At 37.8% G+C, this 20999-nt stretch overlaps 1 protein-coding gene across 15 annotated transcripts in view; it reads right to left on the bottom strand.

Moving 5' to 3' along the window:
- Positions 1 to 20999, bottom strand: part of TENM1 (teneurin transmembrane protein 1) — a 1376511-nt gene that overhangs the window by 202760 nt on the left and 1152752 nt on the right. For 11 of the 15 annotated variants that reach the window (XM_065556633.1, XM_065556629.1, XM_065556628.1 and 8 more), the window contains 3 exons: positions 19536 to 19776; positions 4673 to 4765; positions 2468 to 2706 (listed from right to left, as the gene is read on the bottom strand). In XM_065556633.1, coding sequence (XP_065412705.1) covers positions 2468 to 2706; positions 4673 to 4765; positions 19536 to 19776 — 573 coding nt within the window. Of the gene's footprint in view, positions 1 to 2467; positions 2707 to 4672; positions 4766 to 19535; positions 19777 to 20999 lie in introns of those variants that run through there. The other 4 variants (XM_065556636.1, XM_065556635.1, XM_065556637.1 and 1 more) reach the window with 2 other exon arrangements.

Here is a 20999-nt window from a genome sequence, read left to right as displayed (position 1 = left end):
ATACTCTCACTCTATACACCAATGTGATGTTTTTCATCTCTCTCAGGGTCCAGCAAGAAAAATATATTACTTACATTTTTTATTGAAAATATTTAATCAATCAAATGCAAAAAACCAAACAAAAATGAGGGAAAAGACACAAAAAAGAATTCTTGGGATATATTTTTTGATACTGGAAACTGAAGTCCACTATTTAGTCACAAAACAGCTACAGATCATAGGAAACAGTACAAGGCAAAACAGCAGCTATGCAAACCACATTGCCCCACTAACGTACCCTTTTAGGTAGACATAAGAGGGCAGTTCAGCCTCTATGTCCCTTCACTGAAAGAATTTGCTGCAGAGATTGACAAAGACAATATCATTGGTGACAGAGATTTTTGAAAAATGGAATCTGTTTACTAGAAACAGGACTGAAAACAAACTCATCATGTAAGCCACTGAGCACCAACCAAAAACTAATGACGTTGTCATTATTAACTTAGACAAAATTTGAAATAAAAACGAGAAGCAAAAAGGCTTCTTACCCCATAACCCCTGAGGGCATGTTTACACTAAAAACCTAAGTTGACCGATATTAGGTCGACTTACAGCCACTGCAGTAATTACTGCAGCAGTGGTTCATGACACACTATCCTCTTTCGGTCGGTGGTGCAAGTCCTCATCGGGAGCGCTTCCACCAAGCTAAGTGGGGCAGTGTGGGGAGCTGAGAGCCCAGGCTCTCGGGTCCGCTTGCAGCTCCCCACAAGGAGCCTGGCTGTCCCACAGGCTCCCCGCTGGCTGCCCGCCACCTCCGTTCCCTGCTCTCCACTGGGAGCAGGGCAGCGGCCCGGCTCTTACCTCCCTGATCTCCGCTGGGAGTGGGGAGCCGGGAGCCTCAGTGCAGTGGAGTGGAGAGCTGGGCAGCAGCCCGGCTGGGAGTGGGGAGTGCTTTCTTGTCAGTTTCACAGCTCCAGCATGGAGCCATGAAACTGACAAGAATGGCAGCCAACAGCGGATTGGTAACACAGTGTCTACATGGACACTGCGTTGGCCTAACTACACCGACATTAGCCCTACCCATTTTGTGGAAGTGGAGTTATTATGTCAGTGTAGTAGGGCACAAGGCTGTAATATGTACACTGACATAGTTGAGCTGACATAAGCTGCATTATGTCGATTTAATTTTGTAGAGTAGACCAGGGCTAAGTCACTTGATTTTTTTTTAGGTGGTAGCACTTTAAGAGATAATGCCAATCTGTACTGCGGTATGATTCCCGTAATTATTGATTCTGAAGAGAGTATGTCCAATGACTATGCAAAACTATATGTAGACCCTGCCATGCTTGGCGGTATTGCAGATATCTGGTATACCTAAACATCTCTGAATACTTTTTTGCTAACTGGTGCCCTCTCTTTCAGGTGACCCCATTTTTAGTATTCATACTCAAGGCACAAATATGTATTGGATACTTCAACTCTTGCTTGCTTATAAAGTGATCACTATATAAACTAAGAAATAATAGTATGTGCGTGTGTGTGAGTGTATACACAAATCTACAAAACAATCCATTTGTTTGGAGAATATTACAGTCATATGTTTTAGAATTCATATATTTTATAAAACTCAAATTTTAGACTACAAAACCATCCAAATGTGGAAATTAATGTTCAGTGAAACTAAAATGTCACCTAGAAAGTCAATAAGATTTGCTGTCAAGTAAGTATGATTTTTAATCACAGTGACTCCAAGCCCAATTACAATATTCTTCTTCCAAAAGGAGGAAGGAGAGTTTAGCCATTTTGATTAATTCTGTCAGTGCATTGTAATAACAAAACTGCAGAGTTATTTACTAAGCAAAAATGAGCCTGAAATGAATTAAAAGTGCATTTCAATCTGTGCAACATTTTTTTTTTATCAAACATAAATTCAATATAGCAACAGCAAAATATATCTTATAAAGAAAATATGGCACAAATATTAAGTATATTTAAAGATAGCTGCAAATCTAGTCAAAGAAACTGAGATTAAGGAGACAGTATCAGTGTTTTAATTTGTGATCACATTAGAGAAACTAAATGTTGCTAGCAAGGCAAAATCCGATTGAAAGTTCTTTATCAACATTATTTAAAATTATAGAAGTAGCAGCAAAAGTTATAACTCAGTGTGAAAATCAGACCAACTTTTAATTTAAGGGAAAATAGTCAATGACAGCAATTAAAACCAGTGGGAGTCCTCAACTAGTGTAAACATGCTGTCTTGAATAATATTTCTTTTTTTTAATAGGCAGTATTTGTGGTTAACAGAATATGAGTTAATTAGAGTTCCATGTTATTTTCAATCCCTGGCCTAGGTTGTATTTTGCTTTCTGGGATTTATGAAGCACTCCCCTGCAAATGTTATTAGTAAAACATGATATTTATATTAAGGTGAAAACAAGTATAGTAATTGAACAGAAAGGGTAAAGAAAGGAAATAAAAGGCTTACCAATAACATAGGCTAACAACAGTGCCAGAGTAACTGTAATAGCTGTAGCACTCAGAGCAGTGCACTTCCAGTTGCAGCACCTGTAAGGTTTGTTAAAAGTGAAGGCAGGTCTAGAAAATGTACTTCTAGGAAGTGGCCTAGGAGGTGGAGAGTAAACCGTATTGGATGTTAAAGGATAGTTCTGACTGGCTGCACTGAAGATAGCTGAAGAACCAGATCCATGTTTAAATAGGAAATGCCTATGAAAAGAAGACAAAGAATCATGTTGTAAAAACTGAATTCATCTTCTAAAATAGGGAAATCAACTGCATACACATTATGTGATAAATGCTGTGGGTTCCTACAAAGATATACAAAAAAGACAGAAGATGCATGCATGGGAGTACTCTCTGTTTTCTGAGTCTGAAGTACAGTCTTTTGCCACATTCTGATTTTCTCAGCCATTTATTAGGAGGGCTTCTGTTTTGGGGGGTTAATTTCATTTTTTGAGATTTATTTTGGTTTTTATGTACATGTCTAAAAATCAGGGTAGAGGGGGGTTTAGGGATCTTTCTTTGTATATACTGTCATGAGTAATGTCTATTATATATGTTAGTCATTACAGAAGTAGATACTGTAATGAGAGATCTCTTTGTAATGTTCCCTAGTGCACTTTAATGTAGTTCTGTTTCAAAGAGCACTACATTAAAGCTCACTAGGGAAGCTTTAGTGCTTACCAGTAGGGTTCTACACAGTGCAACATGTTGATGTGCTTTAGAAAGCAAACCCCCGTAATCTGCATTACTGGTCCATGTAGACAAGACTTTAGATACAAGTAACCATTTCCAGTATTTTTCTAGTGATTACTGGGTAAACACCAATTTTCATTTATTTAATTTACTTATTTGTGTATTAGGGTGCTCTATTGATGTTTATTGTCTAAACCCAAACTCAGAAGCCCTATTTATTAGTAGAAGACGACACAGGAAATGCATTCTAAACTGTACTCTCAGTAGCTAAAATCAAGAATGTTAAGAAATGATTATATTGCAACAAGCACATTTGACCTTAAGGACATGGTAAATATATGTTCATGACAAAGGTATAATAAAATGTACAATGGGGCAATGAGTATAATATTCAACATTTCCACTGTAGGATTTTAAAGGAAAGGTTACAATTCTCAAAGATGCTAGATCATACAAAATAAAGGGTAGAACAGTTTAACTTTTTAAAGGCTTTTGTACTCATATCTCTTCTATAGAAGAGTAACTAAATCAGAATATAAATTCTCACATTAAAATTTTTTGTCATCCACATTAGGGGATCTTTTGATGATCCACAAAGCCAGATTCTGAAACCCTTACTTGTATTGAGTAGCATTTACTCATGCAAGTCTTCAGTGGGATTACTCACATGCATAGGCCCTGTTTAACATGAATAAGGGTTACAGAATTTGGTGCTTACATATGAGCATCTCATGTTACTTTTCTGCTCAGCCTATTCGCACACATTTAGGATTTCTTTATAATGCACTGACATTTCACAATATGTTGTGCATATAATTTCATAACAAATATTTTGAGTTTGGCCTTTATGCACCACCTTTCTTAATAGATAGTAATTCTCTGAATATACTGAATACAATAAGATACTGATTTGTGTAGATTAAAGAATGTTGTATATCACCTAAAGAGAATTTATCCATATTTCTACGGTTTACATTGCATAGAAAACAGCACATACATTTTAGGACTTAACACTTCGCTAGTCACGTCAGAGAAAAATCGAATAGCTCCATTCCTACATTTCGTATACTATTTTTAATGGTCTGTTTAGGGATTTCAAGTTTAAATTAAGACTTAGCTTTTTATCAAGGGTCTCATCCAAGGCCCACTGAAGTCAATGAAAAGATTTCATCTGGCTTTGGATTGGATCCCTCAGCAATATATCAGGAAATTTGTTTTGGTCTAGAATAGGAGCCTTACTTATGAGATCCTGCATTTGCCTACATAGGCATCACACCACTGCAGTTTCTGTGTACCAATAACATTACATAAGACATCAAACCACCTGTAGGACTATATTCTTCTCCTTCCCTCATATTAGACTGTGCATAATTATTTTGGGTGAAATATTTCTTTCACTTATCTTTAGGGTAATGATGCCAGGCCATTCTTTTAGGTTGTTATGGTGAAAAGGCTTTTGCAAAGATGTGGGTCTTACTTTTCGCTTGGTAGGTGGCAAGATACGTGGTCATCCTGATTTCTGGTGGAAGGGAATTCCACAGCCGAGGGCCAGCAAAACTCCCATTCACTTCTATGGGAGCAGGATCGGGACCACAATGTGAAATAAGGAAAAAGGATATAATAAATTCTTGTTTGTTTTCCCAAGTCAATATTTCTTTAATTGGTTTACAATTTTTGGACACAATGAGACGAAATTGTTATTTCCTTTAAAAATGGAGACCTATTGGATTTTCGAGAGTTAACGTAAATGGTCTAATATATGCAATATTGATTGTGCTATATGGTACATAGTTCAAAAAGATCAGAGGAAAAGGCAAGGAAATGCTGAACTGAAAGCTATTATTAAGGCTGTAATGGTCTAGTAATCAATAGCCAGCATAATTTCATTCTCTTATAAAAGGATTTTAAAATGTTGGTCCATAGCTTGATGGTAAAATATTTCAATGTACAGAATATATTTTGTATTAATACAAGAACAGTATTTGAATTAAAGTACATTTGAGCTAAATTCAACTCACATCCCTTAAGCTAGATAGAGGTCTATATTTGCAGTTAGGAGAGTTTATGTATCTCTAGTTTATTATTATACAACTAAGATTAGCATATAATGCTACCTTAAAAGTGATTTACCAATGATGTACAATCAAGAAAATGTTATAAATTGTAACAGTATATGCCTTCCATTTTTGGGGGAGTATAATGAGTGCATAAACACGTTTTCATATTATCTGAAAAACAGCGGAAGCATAAAGACAAATTTGCAATGCTAGACCGTATCTATGGTCTCATAAACTTAGATGACTACTCATCTGTCTAAGTACACTGCTTCCCCCAATGGACTTTAGGACATACTAAAATGTTGCTATCAATTCTATAAAATTGGGCTCTATGTACAGAGAAGAATGTTAACAACTGTAGTTCAAGGCTTTATATGTAAATACAGCTTGGCATGTATCACCTTCTAATAGTAAAGGCAAGAAATTTTTAAGACTCAGAATGTAAGGAAATTGAGAAAAATTATAAGCATGACTGATGGAAACATCTGATAGTAAATAGGAAAGTTTTTTGAGTTAACGTAAATGGTCTAATATATGCAATATAACGTAAATGGTCTAATATATGCGTAAATGGTCTAATATATGCAACATTATCTCTATTTTACAGTTTTTTTGACACTTTTGCATGACCAGGGTCATGCAAAAGTGTCAAAAAACCTGTAAAATAGAGATAATGTTCTCTCACTCAAAATGCAATATAAGACATAATCTGTTTGCAAGATATAAATCATTTAATAATATTACACGGATAATTCCAAGAAACAAAGGAAGATGGTCACTGCTCAGTAATTATTTCACTGTATAAAACATGAACTCGGAAAACCTTTTTCCCTTGTAGCAAATAAAACAATTTCCTGTGGCCCATCTAACTTTTCTTGCACTCAACTAAAATTTCTCAGCCTCAGGTTCACATCACAGAGGAACTGCACATAAATCCAGGAGGGTGAAGCTCAAACAAAAATGCACTGTAAGTTAATGAAAAATGATAAGGAAAAGCAGTTAATGGGATTTACACATCTATTTATTAGGATGTTCTTTTACATGCTTTGGGGGAGCTTACCTGCAGTAGGAGCCTAAGTCCTGTACAACCTCTATATGTTGCTCTACCTGATGTACAAATGTGACTGCTAGGCAAAGCACAATGCTTGAATCCCTTTCCTGGTCCCATCTGACTCTTGTGTCAGTGGCCCACAACAGACAGAATTTTGTAACTGCCAATCCCTGCACTGAAATGTACACTTTTACTCTACCTCTTGAATGTATGCTTCATTTAAGGAGTCACTAGGCTTCATAAATGTGGTGGGGAGATTTGCCACAGCATGGGGGGGGTGATACTCATAGGCAAGAGGTGGGTATTGGAATGTTGTGAGTATACAGAGATGAATGGGGTATGTGGATATAAGTGAGGAGGGAGCTGGGTATTCCAGGTATTATTTCTTATAGAGGCTTGCAAAAACCTAAGACTGGCCCCGATATCCATAATTCATTTCAGGAGACCATAATGAAGGACATTCCTTTCCTTAAAATGATATTCTTTATGATATTGGAAGAGACATTGGGTAGGAGTTCTGTTTTAAAGGTTGTCTCTTATGGGATATAGTAGATATTTTCAGATGAATGAAAATATTCCTCGTATTATTTTAGAGATGACTGTTTGAATCTAGATCTGAATTAGGTTGAGGTTAGGGATCAGGGTCTGGATGTGTGGAAAATCAAGGGTAGGATTTGGTGTCTGATTTGACATTGCCAATAATCTGGCAAACTCTTGAGAGGTTTTAATACCCTTCTGGTTTTGAATCTGAACCAATGTCAAAGACAGTTAGGGAAAGGCTACATTTATGCAGTTGCAACACTAAAGAAGCAAACATATTTGTATGGATATTAAAATCAGATACACATAAATATATATGATTATCTCCCTCTTCCACTAATTTTATATGTTACTCGTCTTAGCTCTTTGGGATAGGACTATGTCTGCCCCTAAGCTTTACACAATGAGGCCCTGATCAACATTTTGCATGCAACTTTCACTTCATGCTCTTGAAACAAAAATACCAGTGAAAATTCAAAACAATTAAAGCAAGCAATAGTATCATATTATATTTTGACAATGTTTTTGGAGACCCACACAGAGTAATTCAATAATAATTACCCTTAAGAGAGTACTAAAATACTGCTAGAGTAACCAGGTTAACAACACATATCTCCCCCTTTTTTATATCTAACCTGCTGAGAAAGTTTCTTTCTGACCTTGTTTTCCCAGCAATGGCCTGGGATTCAGTAAAGGACATTGAATCACTCAAAGATGTAAACAGTGGGGCTGGCAGTTAGCTACTTACCCTGAGTCCTAGGTTGAAATCTCCAGGTTTGAAAGTCTCTATGTTCATTTGTCTATTTAATACATTCTCTCTCATTTCCATTAAAATGGCTAATTTTTGTAAGAGAAAAACACACAGTAAAGGACAGAGTTGAAAACATTCCACTCCTAAAGCTGGAGAAAATAGGAATGCAAGAGAAACCTTGCACTACAATGTGCAAAGATTAGTCTGCGTTGCACATAGGAAATATAAAAGTCAAGTACATAATTAAATGGGTACACAACTACACTTGCACATACTTTCAATAGCAAAACAAACTACGAAATGTCTGAATAACACCACATCTGCGAAGTCTTAAGTATTTCAATTCATTTTCAACTCACTCATCTAATCGTATCCCCAAATGTAAGCGTGGTTGTCATAGTAAGCACCTGAGCTAGGTGCCACCAAGAGTGGTGAAGGGGAGGTGGGGGTACACAGCTGCTGAGCTTACAAGATGGAATTCTCTTTGACACTGTCAGAATACCTTCTTCAGGTTCCCCTAAACCTCACAGAGAGGCAGCTACAGCGGATTTGGAGAGGTTCCAATATACTTGCCCTTCTGTTCTGGTTAGCATGGATTAAAGGCAGAGCTATGGGCTCACTGGTTGCGTCTATACTTGCAGGTAGGGATGTGATTTCCAGCTCGTGTAGACACACTCATGCTAGATCTCATCGAGCTACCACACTCAACAAACAGTGTACTTGTTGTAGCACAGGCAGCTGTGAGCAGAGGCATGGGCTATCTATCCCTAGAGCAAATCCACCTGAATCTCATGGGTATGTACTTGGGTGAAGGGGCTACCCATGCTACCATGGCTATACTTCTATTTTTATCATGCTAACTCGATGAGAGCTAGCCCAAATACATTTACATAAGCTGGGAATTCATACCCCTAGCCTGTAGTGCACGCATAACCTTTGAGGTTTTGGGCATAATCTGAATAATTTAATTCTAGAAATCTGAATTTAGATTACCATAGTGGTTTTCAGATATCACTGTTATAGGAGCAGTACAAGAACCTAAACAGAATATAGTTGAAATACACCTGGCTTTACAATAAATCACCAGTAAAAATGGATTTGCTGCCATATTAGTTCTTAACAGATATTTGCCTATATCACAAAACCACCTTGTATTTTGGCACAAATATACTGTGGCCATACTACTATTTTTAGCACGCTAATTTGATGACAGCAATCGTGACTATGTCTATGCGAGCTGGGAATCACACCCTGAGCTCCAAGTATAGATATAGATATAGTTACCTGCCCCTTTTCAGACACCCACCTCACGCAAGGGCACAAAGATGAAGCACAGATTGTACTCGTCAATAATATTCTGGCCAGTCCTTGTAGAGAAGCTACCCAGAATACAGCTCTTGGCTTGTAAAGCACTTCTCTACCCCCAACAAGGGGATACCAGTGGTGCTATACCATGTATCAATAACAAACCTAAACTATAGCAAAAACGTAATGAAACCCACTCTCTTACAAAAAACAAATACAAGTGAAAAAAGACTCATTTTTTAAACGCACAGGACCAGATGCTACCCTGAATTATATCCATTGCAGCATTGTTCCCCATTCTGTCTTATGCACAAATACTGCTGGAGTAAGAATGCATATGGGTGAAGGGGAAGGGAACAAGTGGTCATGCGAAGTTTTCTCTAATTTGTCACTTAATCTGATATCATTTTTACATATACAAGTGAGATAATTTTTAAATGTCCATGATGCAATTGTATAATCTGTTAGGGACATACCTGCATGCAAAACATAGGCATTTCAAATTGGACTGGTCTCTTAAATTGCTCTTATAAAAATGTTTCCTTTTATATTTATCTTTACTTTACATATTCTTTGAAAATTTAGCCCTGTAAACCTGTGGATATGCTAGGATGTGTAAATAGTCTTCTGTGTTACCCATTTATCGTGTATTATAAAATACAACAAAGAGCAATGTGCTTCTGATTCATGTGTTTGAATTTCTGACAGCCTATGCAAGCTTTTTCTGTTAACCTTGTGACCGCACCTCAAGACTCTGACACAGAAATCTGGGACAACAATTATATAAATGCAGGACAAATAGCCAATATCAATCAAGAATAGGCTCTAATAAGGGCAGTGTCAGAAATACAATATTAAGTCAAAGTCTAATTTATAGCCTTCATTGGCCATATAGTGAAGAAGCAGCCAAGAAAAAAGCCACATAGGAGACAGTTGAAGTCAGTCTTGAAAATATCAGTGTGTGTTTTATTATAATGGTATTTGGCAATATATTACTACTGTTAAAGCAGCTTATGTGTTTCTATTCTAAAATGATTTTCTGTGGTTTATACATTACATTCATCATAATATTGGCAGGTCTCAGTGTAATGGATGGTTTAAGAAAGAATCCAGTGGGAGTTCCCAGTAACCCTATGGGCTGCTTGGCACAGGCCCCAAGCACAGCACTACATGGTGAGGGGGTATGCCCCCATGTGTCACATACCATGTGGCTTCCCATATCTCATCTCTCCTACCTCCTGTGTGGAAGAGAGGAATGGGCTGGGACTTGGGTTTCCAGCCAGGGTCCCTGGGTTGGCCTGATAGTACAGAGGGGGCATTGTCTTCATACCAACCCTCAGGTTTGTAGAACCCGGAGCCATTGTTGCCCAGTTGAAATCTACACTGGAAAGCCCTGAAGGTGGTCTGGTAAGTGATTCCCCATTGGTTAAAAGTTTTAATAAAGTTTCAGCCTCCAAATTCAACCATACTATGATGTATGTGTCATTGTTTCCATATCTGCATTAGTGTGAGGTTTTGATCATGCCAAAATGTAAGAACCTAAAGTTTGCTGCCCACAAATGTAGTTTAAATAAGCAGAGTTGAGGCAAGGGCCACTTTGAAAATGTTGCATACTGTATCTATATATTGAGTAAAACTATTGTAACATTTTAGCAGGGTGTGAAGATTTTCAATTCACTAAGGCCTTTGTGTTATGCTTCTAATTGAGTATATTGTAATGTTTATACTGTAGTTAGATTGATCAATAACTGGTAAGCAGTGGGAAAATCATATCTATCTAGAAGCTGGAATTTCAATTTTTTCATATTCCATGTTTTTAATCTTCACCTCTAGAGAGATTAATTTATTCCTTTGCCCGTTTACATCAACAGACTGCATTTGCCTATATGACATAGTAAAGTCAGCATGAGACTGGGGGTCAAGAACTTCTGAGTTCTAATCCCAGGTTTGTCACTGACCAAGAGACCGATCCAATTATCATTAAAGTTAATACAAGTGATTTGATTGGCTTCAAAAGTAGCGGGAGTGGGCCATTACCGAGTAGCCTTGATAACTTAGGCCTTGTCTACACTGGCAAGTTACTGCGCAGTAAAGCAGCTTTCTGCGGTGTAACTCCGGAGGTGTACACACTGCCAAGCCACTTAGTGCACAGAAACTCCTCAGTTGCAGCATTGCAAAAAATTCACCTTGACGAGACTCATAAGCCTTAAAGCGCAGAGGGTCCAGCGCTGTATTGGCAGTGTAAACACATTACAGTGCAGAAAGCAATCAACTGGCCTTCGGAAATGTCCCATAATCCCTCAAGTGGCCGCTCTGCTCGCTGTTTTGAACTCGGCTGTCCTGGAAACATGCGCCCCTCCCCCGTCAAATCTCCGTTTTTCTGACAGCCCTTGTATGCTGTGCTTTGGGACACAAAGCAAACCATTAATGTGGAATGCTCGTGCCGTTGAACACAGAGGCTGTGTGTGTGTGTGTGTGTGTGTGTGTGTGTGTGTGTGTGTGTGTGTGTGAGAGAGAGAGAGAGAGAGAGGAGAGTGTGAGAGTGCGCGTGCAGAGAGCTGGGAGTGAGCTCGGGGAGGGGACGGGGGGGGTGGGGGGGGGGCTGATGTCCGGGTTTCCCTCTCCCCTTCCCTCAGGGCTGGTTGCTTCCTGCCGCTGTCTGAATTTACAACACAGCATGCTGACACACTCTCTGTCCTCCCAAACACACTGTCTTTCCCCCCTGCCCCCATACACACACACACTCCCTGTCACACACTCTAGCCCGCCTCCTCCCCTTCAATTGAAAAGCAGTTGGCAATGTAGTAGGATGTCATTGGAACAATGGATTGGGAAACCTGCATCATGTAACACTGTGCCTGTCCCATGAGGCATTGCAAACCCTTCCCAAAAGCACCCTGCAGCCAGTTGCACCGTGGGATAGCTACCACAATGCACGGCTCTCTTTGCTGTTGCAAGAGCTGCTAATGTGGATGTGTTCCACCATCACAAGGAGCACAGTGTGGACACGCAACAGTGGTTTTATTCCAGTGATTTAATAAAAGTGGTATAACTTGTGCAGAAACTTGCCAGTGTAGACATACTCTAAGTCACCCCTCTTTTCACCACTTGATTTAAGGCCCTGATCTAACCCATCACACTGAAGTCAATGGCAGTCTCTCTATTGACTTCAACAAGAGTTGGAATAGGCCATTAAAATCTCTGCCTCATAAGCTATACAGCTGTTGTAGTTCAGTTTGTAAATAAATGAAAATCATAACAGTTTATCTTACTTAGAATCCACTAATACTTGAGAGGGGCCAGGTCCAAAATACTCCTAGATATGTCCCCAAATATCCACATACTCAAAAGGTATAGCCAACAGCCATGCTGCAATGTAACTGTTGCAAATATCACTTTCAGATAACTATGCTTGCAAGGGATACACCACAGCATGTAGCTAATAGTATTTTACTTTCCAAATATTTCAAGGGGCCTACATATTTTCTGGGAATGATTTCCAAAACATCCTACTGCCCCAAGCTATATCAAACAGTGTAGATATAGGAAATTTTGCCTATCTATACTATGAACCTCTATATGTGATGCTTCTGTTCTCCAAACCAATTCAAACCCTCTGCATTTAATCTGGCTTCACTCTTTTCCTTCTAAAATAACATTTATTTTGTTTGTTCTAGTTTAGCAAATAAGCTTTATGAAGGCTGCCAGGCCTACTGGGCCACTAGCTATTATACAAAAAACTGAATATTTTTACCTGGTTTCTGACTTTATATGCATTACATTAATGAATTAATGAGGGGACAGAACCTAGAATATGATGTTAGATTCAGACAGGATTAAAATACCTATACATCCAAAATATTTACCACGATGTTCCAGTGGAGCTGCAACTTGACCCTCTCCCAAATTAAAAATGCTGTGGGGTATATGAACAATTTAAAATGTTTTCATCCAAGTGACTGGATTCTAAATTATTCAAGAGAAGAAGGAACCTCAAGTGCCATAGCGGGAGACATTAAAATTGTATCTCATTGTAGATGACAAATGTTTATATTTTTATTTTCCATAATACAAGGTTTGTTCCTGCAATGCTAAATTGAGGATTGTATTTAAAGCCATTTTATTTTAAGTTGAGGGTCAAATTTTCAGCCTCACATTTTTTTAACAATTCAGAAATTTGAATTGTTCAGATCCTATCTTCTGCACAGTGACAATATATGGAACTTTCAGAATGAGTTTCTAACCCTTGTCATGACTTTTCTTTTAAATATGATCTCTAGGGAGGTTAGATTTATTGTTTATTAGATAGAAAATGACAAAATACAAGAGACATGTCAGAGTAACAGATATTGAACAATGTGGTTTAAAAGAAAGCTCATAAGAAATGAAATCACTCTACATTTATTTTCAGAATAATAAAGAGTAAGTTAATTTTAACTCAAGAGTAGGCTTCTTTTACAAATAATTTATTAACTAAGGATATTGTCTAGATAGTAATTGTTTCCCTATCTGCTGATTCATGAGTACTCTACACTCTACAGCTCCCATATAGGTTGTTCCACATACCCTGGAGAAGACTCTTGTGATTTTTATTTTCACTTTATGCAACCATCCAAACCTGTTCCTTTACTTACAGGGTCAGTGGTGGTTCCACCCAATAAGACTCATAGCAACACTGATGGAGAACTCAGTCAACAGGTGGATACCCTAGTGTTCGAAAGAAGTGGTTCTACCTGTCTGCATGACAGCCAGTCAGCCACCAGAAGAGTTTTTAAAATTGTTACTATCTTGGCTGAACTCAAGAACAGAACTCAGGCAAACAGTAGTAATGGGACTTCAACAAACTAGATTCTTTCCTCCTGGAGCAAAAATCAGTGTAGACTGAGGAGATGACAAAAGCAACTCTCTTATTTTGGGACCATCTCACTTGGGCTTTCAGGGGCAGGATCCATACCCTGCTCACATCCAGTGATCAAGGATAAAAAGGCACACTAGGTTTTCATCTCCCCAACAATCTGCAACTTTCAAGCACGGAGCAGAGATTTCTTGATTTCAGCCTTGAACACTAGTCCAGATTAACCTGGCCACCGAGACCACAGACAGCTTTCTGGGGTTTAGAAGGCCACATTCGTGCCTCCTCCGATTAGGGAAAATTCTGTTTGTTTATATACACACACTTAAATAAGAAGGTGGCAGTATAATCATAATTGAAAAACATCCTGGTAAGTGATAGTCATAAGTTTTCCAGCGTAACTAGACTATATCATAAACAAGATGGTATCCTTAGAAAAAACAAAAATGTATGGATCCTATAATGTTTCTGAGCATTGGTTCTGTCTATTATGAACAGTATAGAGATGGGGCTTGACTACATGGTTAGTTAGAGCACAGCAAGTTAGAGTGTAAATTTACAGTGCACTAGCTTGCAGCACACTAAGTCACCATGTGGACCTTGCTTGAAAACTTTTAGTGCACAGTAGCAGGGTCCACATGGTGACTTAGTGCATGGCAGACCAGTTCGCTGCAGATTCACATCCTAGCTGCCATGCACTAGGTCTCTCCATGTAGACAAGCATTAGAGTCTAACATAGAATCATAGAAGATTAGGATGGAAGAGACCTCAGGAGGTCATCAGACCTCTGCTCAAGAATCCCCACATTTGGAGAGTTTAGAAACAAATCCAAACTTTAGTGCTTAAGATGTATTGCTAATTAGACAATAGCTAAAAATCACATGCGACTTGAACCCCAAGTGCCTCCCTATTTTCCTAACATTTTTAGTTACGTATATGAATTAATGATAACTGAATCTCAGGTTCATGGCCTGATACCTCAATGCCCTCTTTAGAGGGGTTATTACCAGGATGCCAATGCTACTAAAATGAAGTTTCTTGCCACAGTACCTTGGCCATACACAGTACACTGAAGTTGATTTCAGTCACTCAGCATCTTATTGCTAACGTGCTAAATGGGTTAGAGGAACTAGAATGAAAGTTAATTAAAAAATGAAGAATAAGCAAACATGTAAAACACTTTAGTGCAAAATACCGAAATGAAAATAAACACTTTGGGGGGAAATCAAAGTGTAAAAAATGTTTGTTGCTTTTAACAGCAAATTAATGAAAGTTATTGTGAATCTAGTCTCTTGGAAAACAAGTGCAAAGTTGTACTCAAAATAAGCACATTCAAAGCTTGATCTGACTTATCCATGAAAAGGGCACCATAGCATAACACAAAAAGGACTAAGATTAGTATTACAGTTAGAAACAACATTTTAAAATGCCATTTTTCCATCTTACATTGGAGCTGACTGAAATAAAGGCATAGTGAAGTACATGGAAAACACAGCAAGAAGTGGAATACATACAATAATATTGATATAAGAGGGCACAGAAGAGAGGGGAAATATGCTTTACTGCATTGTCTGAGTTTAAAATGTACCCTATAAAAAGCAGTACAGCCACATTCAGATGGGGATGTCAAAGTTAATGACAATATATGGCACTGTAAATCTGAAGATTTGAAAGATTAGAGCAAAGTATCTATCAATCCTGAAAAACATAATTATTTTAGAGGGAAGGAAGGAATAGGCAATAGATTGTGCTTACTTTATCCTGGGGGAGAAAATCAATTATGTAAGAGGCCAATAATATTATGCTGCTAAAAGAGAGAATTAATGGTACCTGTGTTTTATGTTATGCGAGATCTTTGCAGTCTTTTGTGAAAATATTTACAAATTATGATCTATGTGTTGCAATGAAATTAATGCATGTTCATAAGTCATTTTAATAGTAAATAAGTTGTTCTCAGTACTGTATGTGAACACATATTATGCAATTGTATATAGGCACATATATCACTTTCTTGATGGATATAACTCAGTCAATTGGCAGTCCAACCTGATGGGACCCTTTGCAGATTACACTTTTCCTTCTATTTCTTTGTCAGCAGCTTCTCTCATACCTCCTTCACTAAAATGTCCTATATGTACTTGACTTTTTTTTTTGTCTTTTGAGTTTATTTAATCCAAAATGGCTCATGGTTGGGGAAAATATTTCCCCTATCACATTAATTAATACAGGAGAAGGGATGGTCCTGTTATTAAGGTATGGGACCTGGCAGATCTGAACTCCATTTCTGGCTCTGCCAAAGACTTCTTGTGTGAACTTCACCTGTCTGTGCCTCAATCTATCCATCCAGGAAACTGAGATGACAACTCATCCCTGCATGGAGATGTAGTGAGGATTAATTCATTTATATTTATCCTTAGTCAGAAGCAAGTATTAGTAAAATTTCTGTTTTGCCTTGTTATATAAGATATAATAAATACAATATGTTACAATAGAGAAACAGTTCTAAAATATACTGTTTCATTACCCACTCTTTTAGGTCTGACCTTTCAATTCAATCTAGATCTTCAAAGTCTAATTACATAAGAGCATGTTTCTAATCTCAATATGGTAAATATATTTTTAGAATTATGGAATTTTCCTTCATGTAAATGTGAAATATTACATATCTGCCACTATGGGTAGGCTGAGAAGCTTGCTCTATTTCTGATTATCTGTAGTAAACAGGATTTATAGGCCACATGATTAGTTCTCGGAAGTCTTTTCCTGTACGAAAAAAAATCTCTAAATCTATGTGGCTATAGCTAGATTTGCAAACCCTGGTGAGGTTTAAGGATTAACATGAGATATTATTGGATTGTAAGTACTGAACATGTGCATTCTGATTTTTCTCCAGTTATTAAGTTAGGGCATAAATTAATGTCTCTAAATCTACTCTTCAATTGCAAATGTTCTAAAAAAAATCTGCTTATGCATATTAGGTAGATTGAGTACTATTATACAAGAAAGATTTAGCACTGAAATACAGCTGCCATTGGCCATATTTTTTTGTATTGTCTAAGACTATCTTTAACTGTAGTGTGTGTGTGTGGGGGGGGGGGGGAGGGAGGGGAGAACCTTGGAGATTTAACCATTTCATTTTCTTGTCCCATCTGATCACCCCACGGGGAAGGGGAAAAAGCATCTCTTTTCTCTAAGGCTGTGTTGTGTGATCTAGGCCTTTTTTGACTGATGTCCACAGAGCTATAACTTACAACTTCATTCATGGACATATTTTTGTCCCAAATAATTCCAGATTAATCCCAAAAAAATAGCTGTGCAGCCACCAAGAGGTTCCTCAGAGGTTGCAGACTCAGAAGACACTGGAAATCAACAAAGACAGCCACTACCAACACCTTGGGCTGCAAGTGTTGAATGCGGAAAGCTCCCAGGCTCTGCCACTCAAGGAAAAGGAGTCCACAGGTTGTTCTCCATCATGAATCTCCAATACAGAGCATGGCATTGTCGTCAAGTAGTAACCAATCAATCACTTACACTTAGACTGTATAGTACCATTGATGAGAATATTTCATAGCCAATTTTAAGTCTGTAAAATTAATGAAAATCATGGAAAATGACGGCAGTTGAAAAGGGAGCACAGTTAAATTACCAAAGATCTGCCCCAAATAGGGAAGTCTGGAGAGGAAACAATGAGCTATTATGATGTAGGAAGGTTACATGAAACCTGATCAGTGCCTGTTGAAGCCAATGGAAGAGTTCCCATTGTGTTCGTGAGGCACTGGATCAGGCCAATAAGCAATATAATATCAGTGAAATATTAAACACCAGTCTTTGTGTCATAGAAACCACTGGAGATCTTTAATCCTGAAAATAATGTAAACAGAAATTCTGATCCCAACCATTTATTGTATTTTGAAATTTTAAAAATTATTATCTACACAGTAATGGAATCATATTGGAAAGTTACTGGTACATGTTCTGAGTACTTGAAATGTACATATTTTGGAGGTATGTGCTCCAATTATTTTCTGCAGTTTTTCCTTGACTTATTACTCTTGAATTATTTCAGAGTAAACCAAATATGCTTTTTCTGGCCTCAGCTTTTATATAAAACCCTATATTATGAAATTCTGTTAAGGACGTCACATATAATTTAAAGATGATATCTTGCCTGGTTATAGGAGGTATGTGGGTGAAATCTGGGCAAACATGGTTAAATGTAAATTTCAAATGGAAGCATCAGAAAAATATCACGGGGACCATATTATGTATTAATTTTAAAATAGTCATTTTCTGACCAAAAATGTAAGTTGTGCATTCATCTGATGAGTTGACATACCCCTTAATTCCTTGCCTGGCATTCATTTTTCAAGCAAATAACATACTGAAGTCTTAATTCAGAAAGTAATAATGATGAAAATTAAATCAGCCCTTCCGTTCATTTCAAATTCACACCCTTTCAGAAGGGAGTAACTTATTCAAAGTGACACTGGTATATTGTAGCAGCCAACTTATATAAAGAAGTATGTTGCATATTTTATTCTGAGTCAAGCCAAAACAATTTCATCTCATTGCAAGACCACCAAATTTTTCCCTCGGATAATAGTTAAATAATTGCACATGTATGTTTGAAAGGAAAATGCTTTTGTGAAAGTACCTGTTGTATTAACTAGTGAGTGTTAGATTTGTGTGAAATTCATCAATTTCAGTACATGTGGGGAAAACTGAACACTTCTTAGTGTTTTGAACAAACCTGAAAACCAAATGTAAGCACCTGCCAAGACTACTCAAGTTCAGACCCACAATGTTCCATGTGGGGAAGGAGAAGCTTGTGCAAAACTCAGTAACTAATTTACTCAAAAGGTCCGAAAGATGGCCCAAGTTTCAGGTTGATAACTAGACAGGACTTGAAAGGTTGGCACAGCTCTAATTAATGGCCATAAAATTAACTATTCAGATTACAACAACAGCTTTCAGCCAAAAAAGTCAAGGATAGCCATGCATTCACCTCAGGAGACAGAATTTGTCTCTCTACATTACAGATTCTTTCCAAATTGGAAATGTATTTTATTCAGATTATCATTTTGCAGACTATATTATTCAAGTAAATTATCCAAAGCTCAATCCTTGACTTCAATATTTGTTTTTTGAGGCAGTAAGGCTTCCATAATCAGGCCTCAGATCATCAACTGAATGTAATGTTGATTCTATAATCATTTCTGAAACCTCAAGCTATTTTGGCCTTCTTTTGCTTATAGGTATCTGAAGACATCCTGGATGTTTATTGTACAATGATAATTTCTTGGAGATAGTTTCACACTTGGGGTTTATCAGGAGGCCAAAGACTGCAGACTGAATGCTTTCAGATCCTATGGAGTGCAGTGATTCCCTGAGGCATGGCCTCCATGAGGAGTTTCTTTGATGCTTCTAAGGCAAAATGCCTCCTTCCACACAAAATGGGGCTGCATAAGTGCACAGATGTGTGCATGCAAATCTACAACTAATAAGCACAGAATGCACACTTCTTGAACACATCTTTGGAGTTCAATTACCCCTCCCCACAACACTTTTCAAAATGTGCTTTTCTGAGCATTAATGATCTAGGTTAACTAATAACATGATGATGATAATAATGCATCTGATACCATGGCTTCACATCAAAAAGCTTTGTGTGTCCTGAACTACAAAGCCATTCTTTCTCTCACTACTATTATTTTCTCATCTCATCCTCAGACCAACCCCCCTTTTTAAAAACTCTTAAGAATAGTAGACTCCGTTTATATATACCTTGTCTCCAATGGTATATTACTATTCAAGACCCAGCTGTTATGCAGATGTACGGAATCTTGCGTACTGGTTGGAGGGGTTTGAGCAGCTGGACTGGGCTGACTGCGGGTGGTCATTGATCTTTTCTGGAGAGAATCTGCTGTTGGAGGTGGTTTTCTGCTGCAGGTGCATGCATGTGGTGGTGGTGGAGGGGGTGGGAGTGGTCTGAATGTGAACTGGTTACGTGGGCTGCCCGGTATATCTAAAAAAAACAAACCAGAAAGAAAAGACAAACAAATCCATAGAGTTACTATTTTAAACAGCAATCAGAAAAGCATGGTATTATATTTAACAGGATTACAGTATTGTGTAGTAGAGGTTAAATTTCAGGCTGTCTGTAAAATGTTATTGTAACATATGAATTCATTTAAAATCCTCTTATGAAATAAAGAATATTCACAGATTTGAATTTGTATGTAAATTCTTCAGTGCTGCGGTGGTTAAAATAAATGAAGCAGCACTCACGTAATTTGTCATAGCATTTTTTTGAACAAATAAATCAGAGTGACATTGAGTTACAGCACAGAAACCATCTGATTTCATCAGCTGTAAATCCCATTTAGGAAAATACCTGTGAAAGAAACAGACAGGTTACAAGAATAAACATCCTGCACTTCAAATCAAAACAGAGAATAATTCAATCAAGCCCTCTTCAAAACCACTAAGTAATAAACATCTCCCATGAAATAAGGTTAACAGATTTCCACTACTATGTTAATATATTTGTCAGTTAGGCCTGGGAAAAGGTTCTAGCAGAGACTGTCAGTGAGGCAATAATGACACACACCTGGAGAGAAGGTTCTGTGGTATTAAAAGCAGAGGAGCTGGCAGTCAACATCAGACCAGACTGTAAAGTGAATGCAGCTCTTAGTAGGAGCTTTAAGGAAAGGCTGTTGTGTTTGCATAATCACTGTTCTGTTACTTGCTAGTACTGTTGTTGCCCAAGACAATTTAGGAGTGTCCTCCTGCTGTTGCTGCTACCTTGAAGACACTAAGCACTTGTTTCTACTGTTCACTCAGGAGAGACTCCAAAATCTATTATGCAGGAGCAAGAGAGCCAGGGGAAAAATTATGAGCAGCTGAGCAAGGAAATCCCTCAGAGACAGTGTGAAGATGCTACCATTACTTTTTAAGGATTGCTGTAACTATTGCTTTACTAACAAATAGCTGACAACATCTGAATACATTGCTGCCAGTGAACTGTCATGGTATTGACAGGAAAGACCTCCAGCCCCTAAACTGGTGGCTCACATTTGCTAATATTCCTGCTGCCAGGAAACTTCTCACCCTTCCACAGAGTGTAACTAACTTTTAAGTAATACATTACTAACCCTTAAGCTTTGAAGACTTCAGTCTTTGTGTTTGCATCATATTTGCCACAATGAAACCTGCCAGCTTTTGCATCCTATTTTCATACACACTTGT

Source organism: Chrysemys picta, chromosome 9 (assembly GCF_011386835.1).
Source record: "Chrysemys picta bellii isolate R12L10 chromosome 9, ASM1138683v2, whole genome shotgun sequence".
Taxonomy (NCBI): Eukaryota; Metazoa; Chordata; order Testudines; family Emydidae; genus Chrysemys; species Chrysemys picta.
The sequence above is the reverse complement of the archived record's forward strand: the minus strand, read 5'-3'. Positions and strand labels throughout refer to the sequence as shown.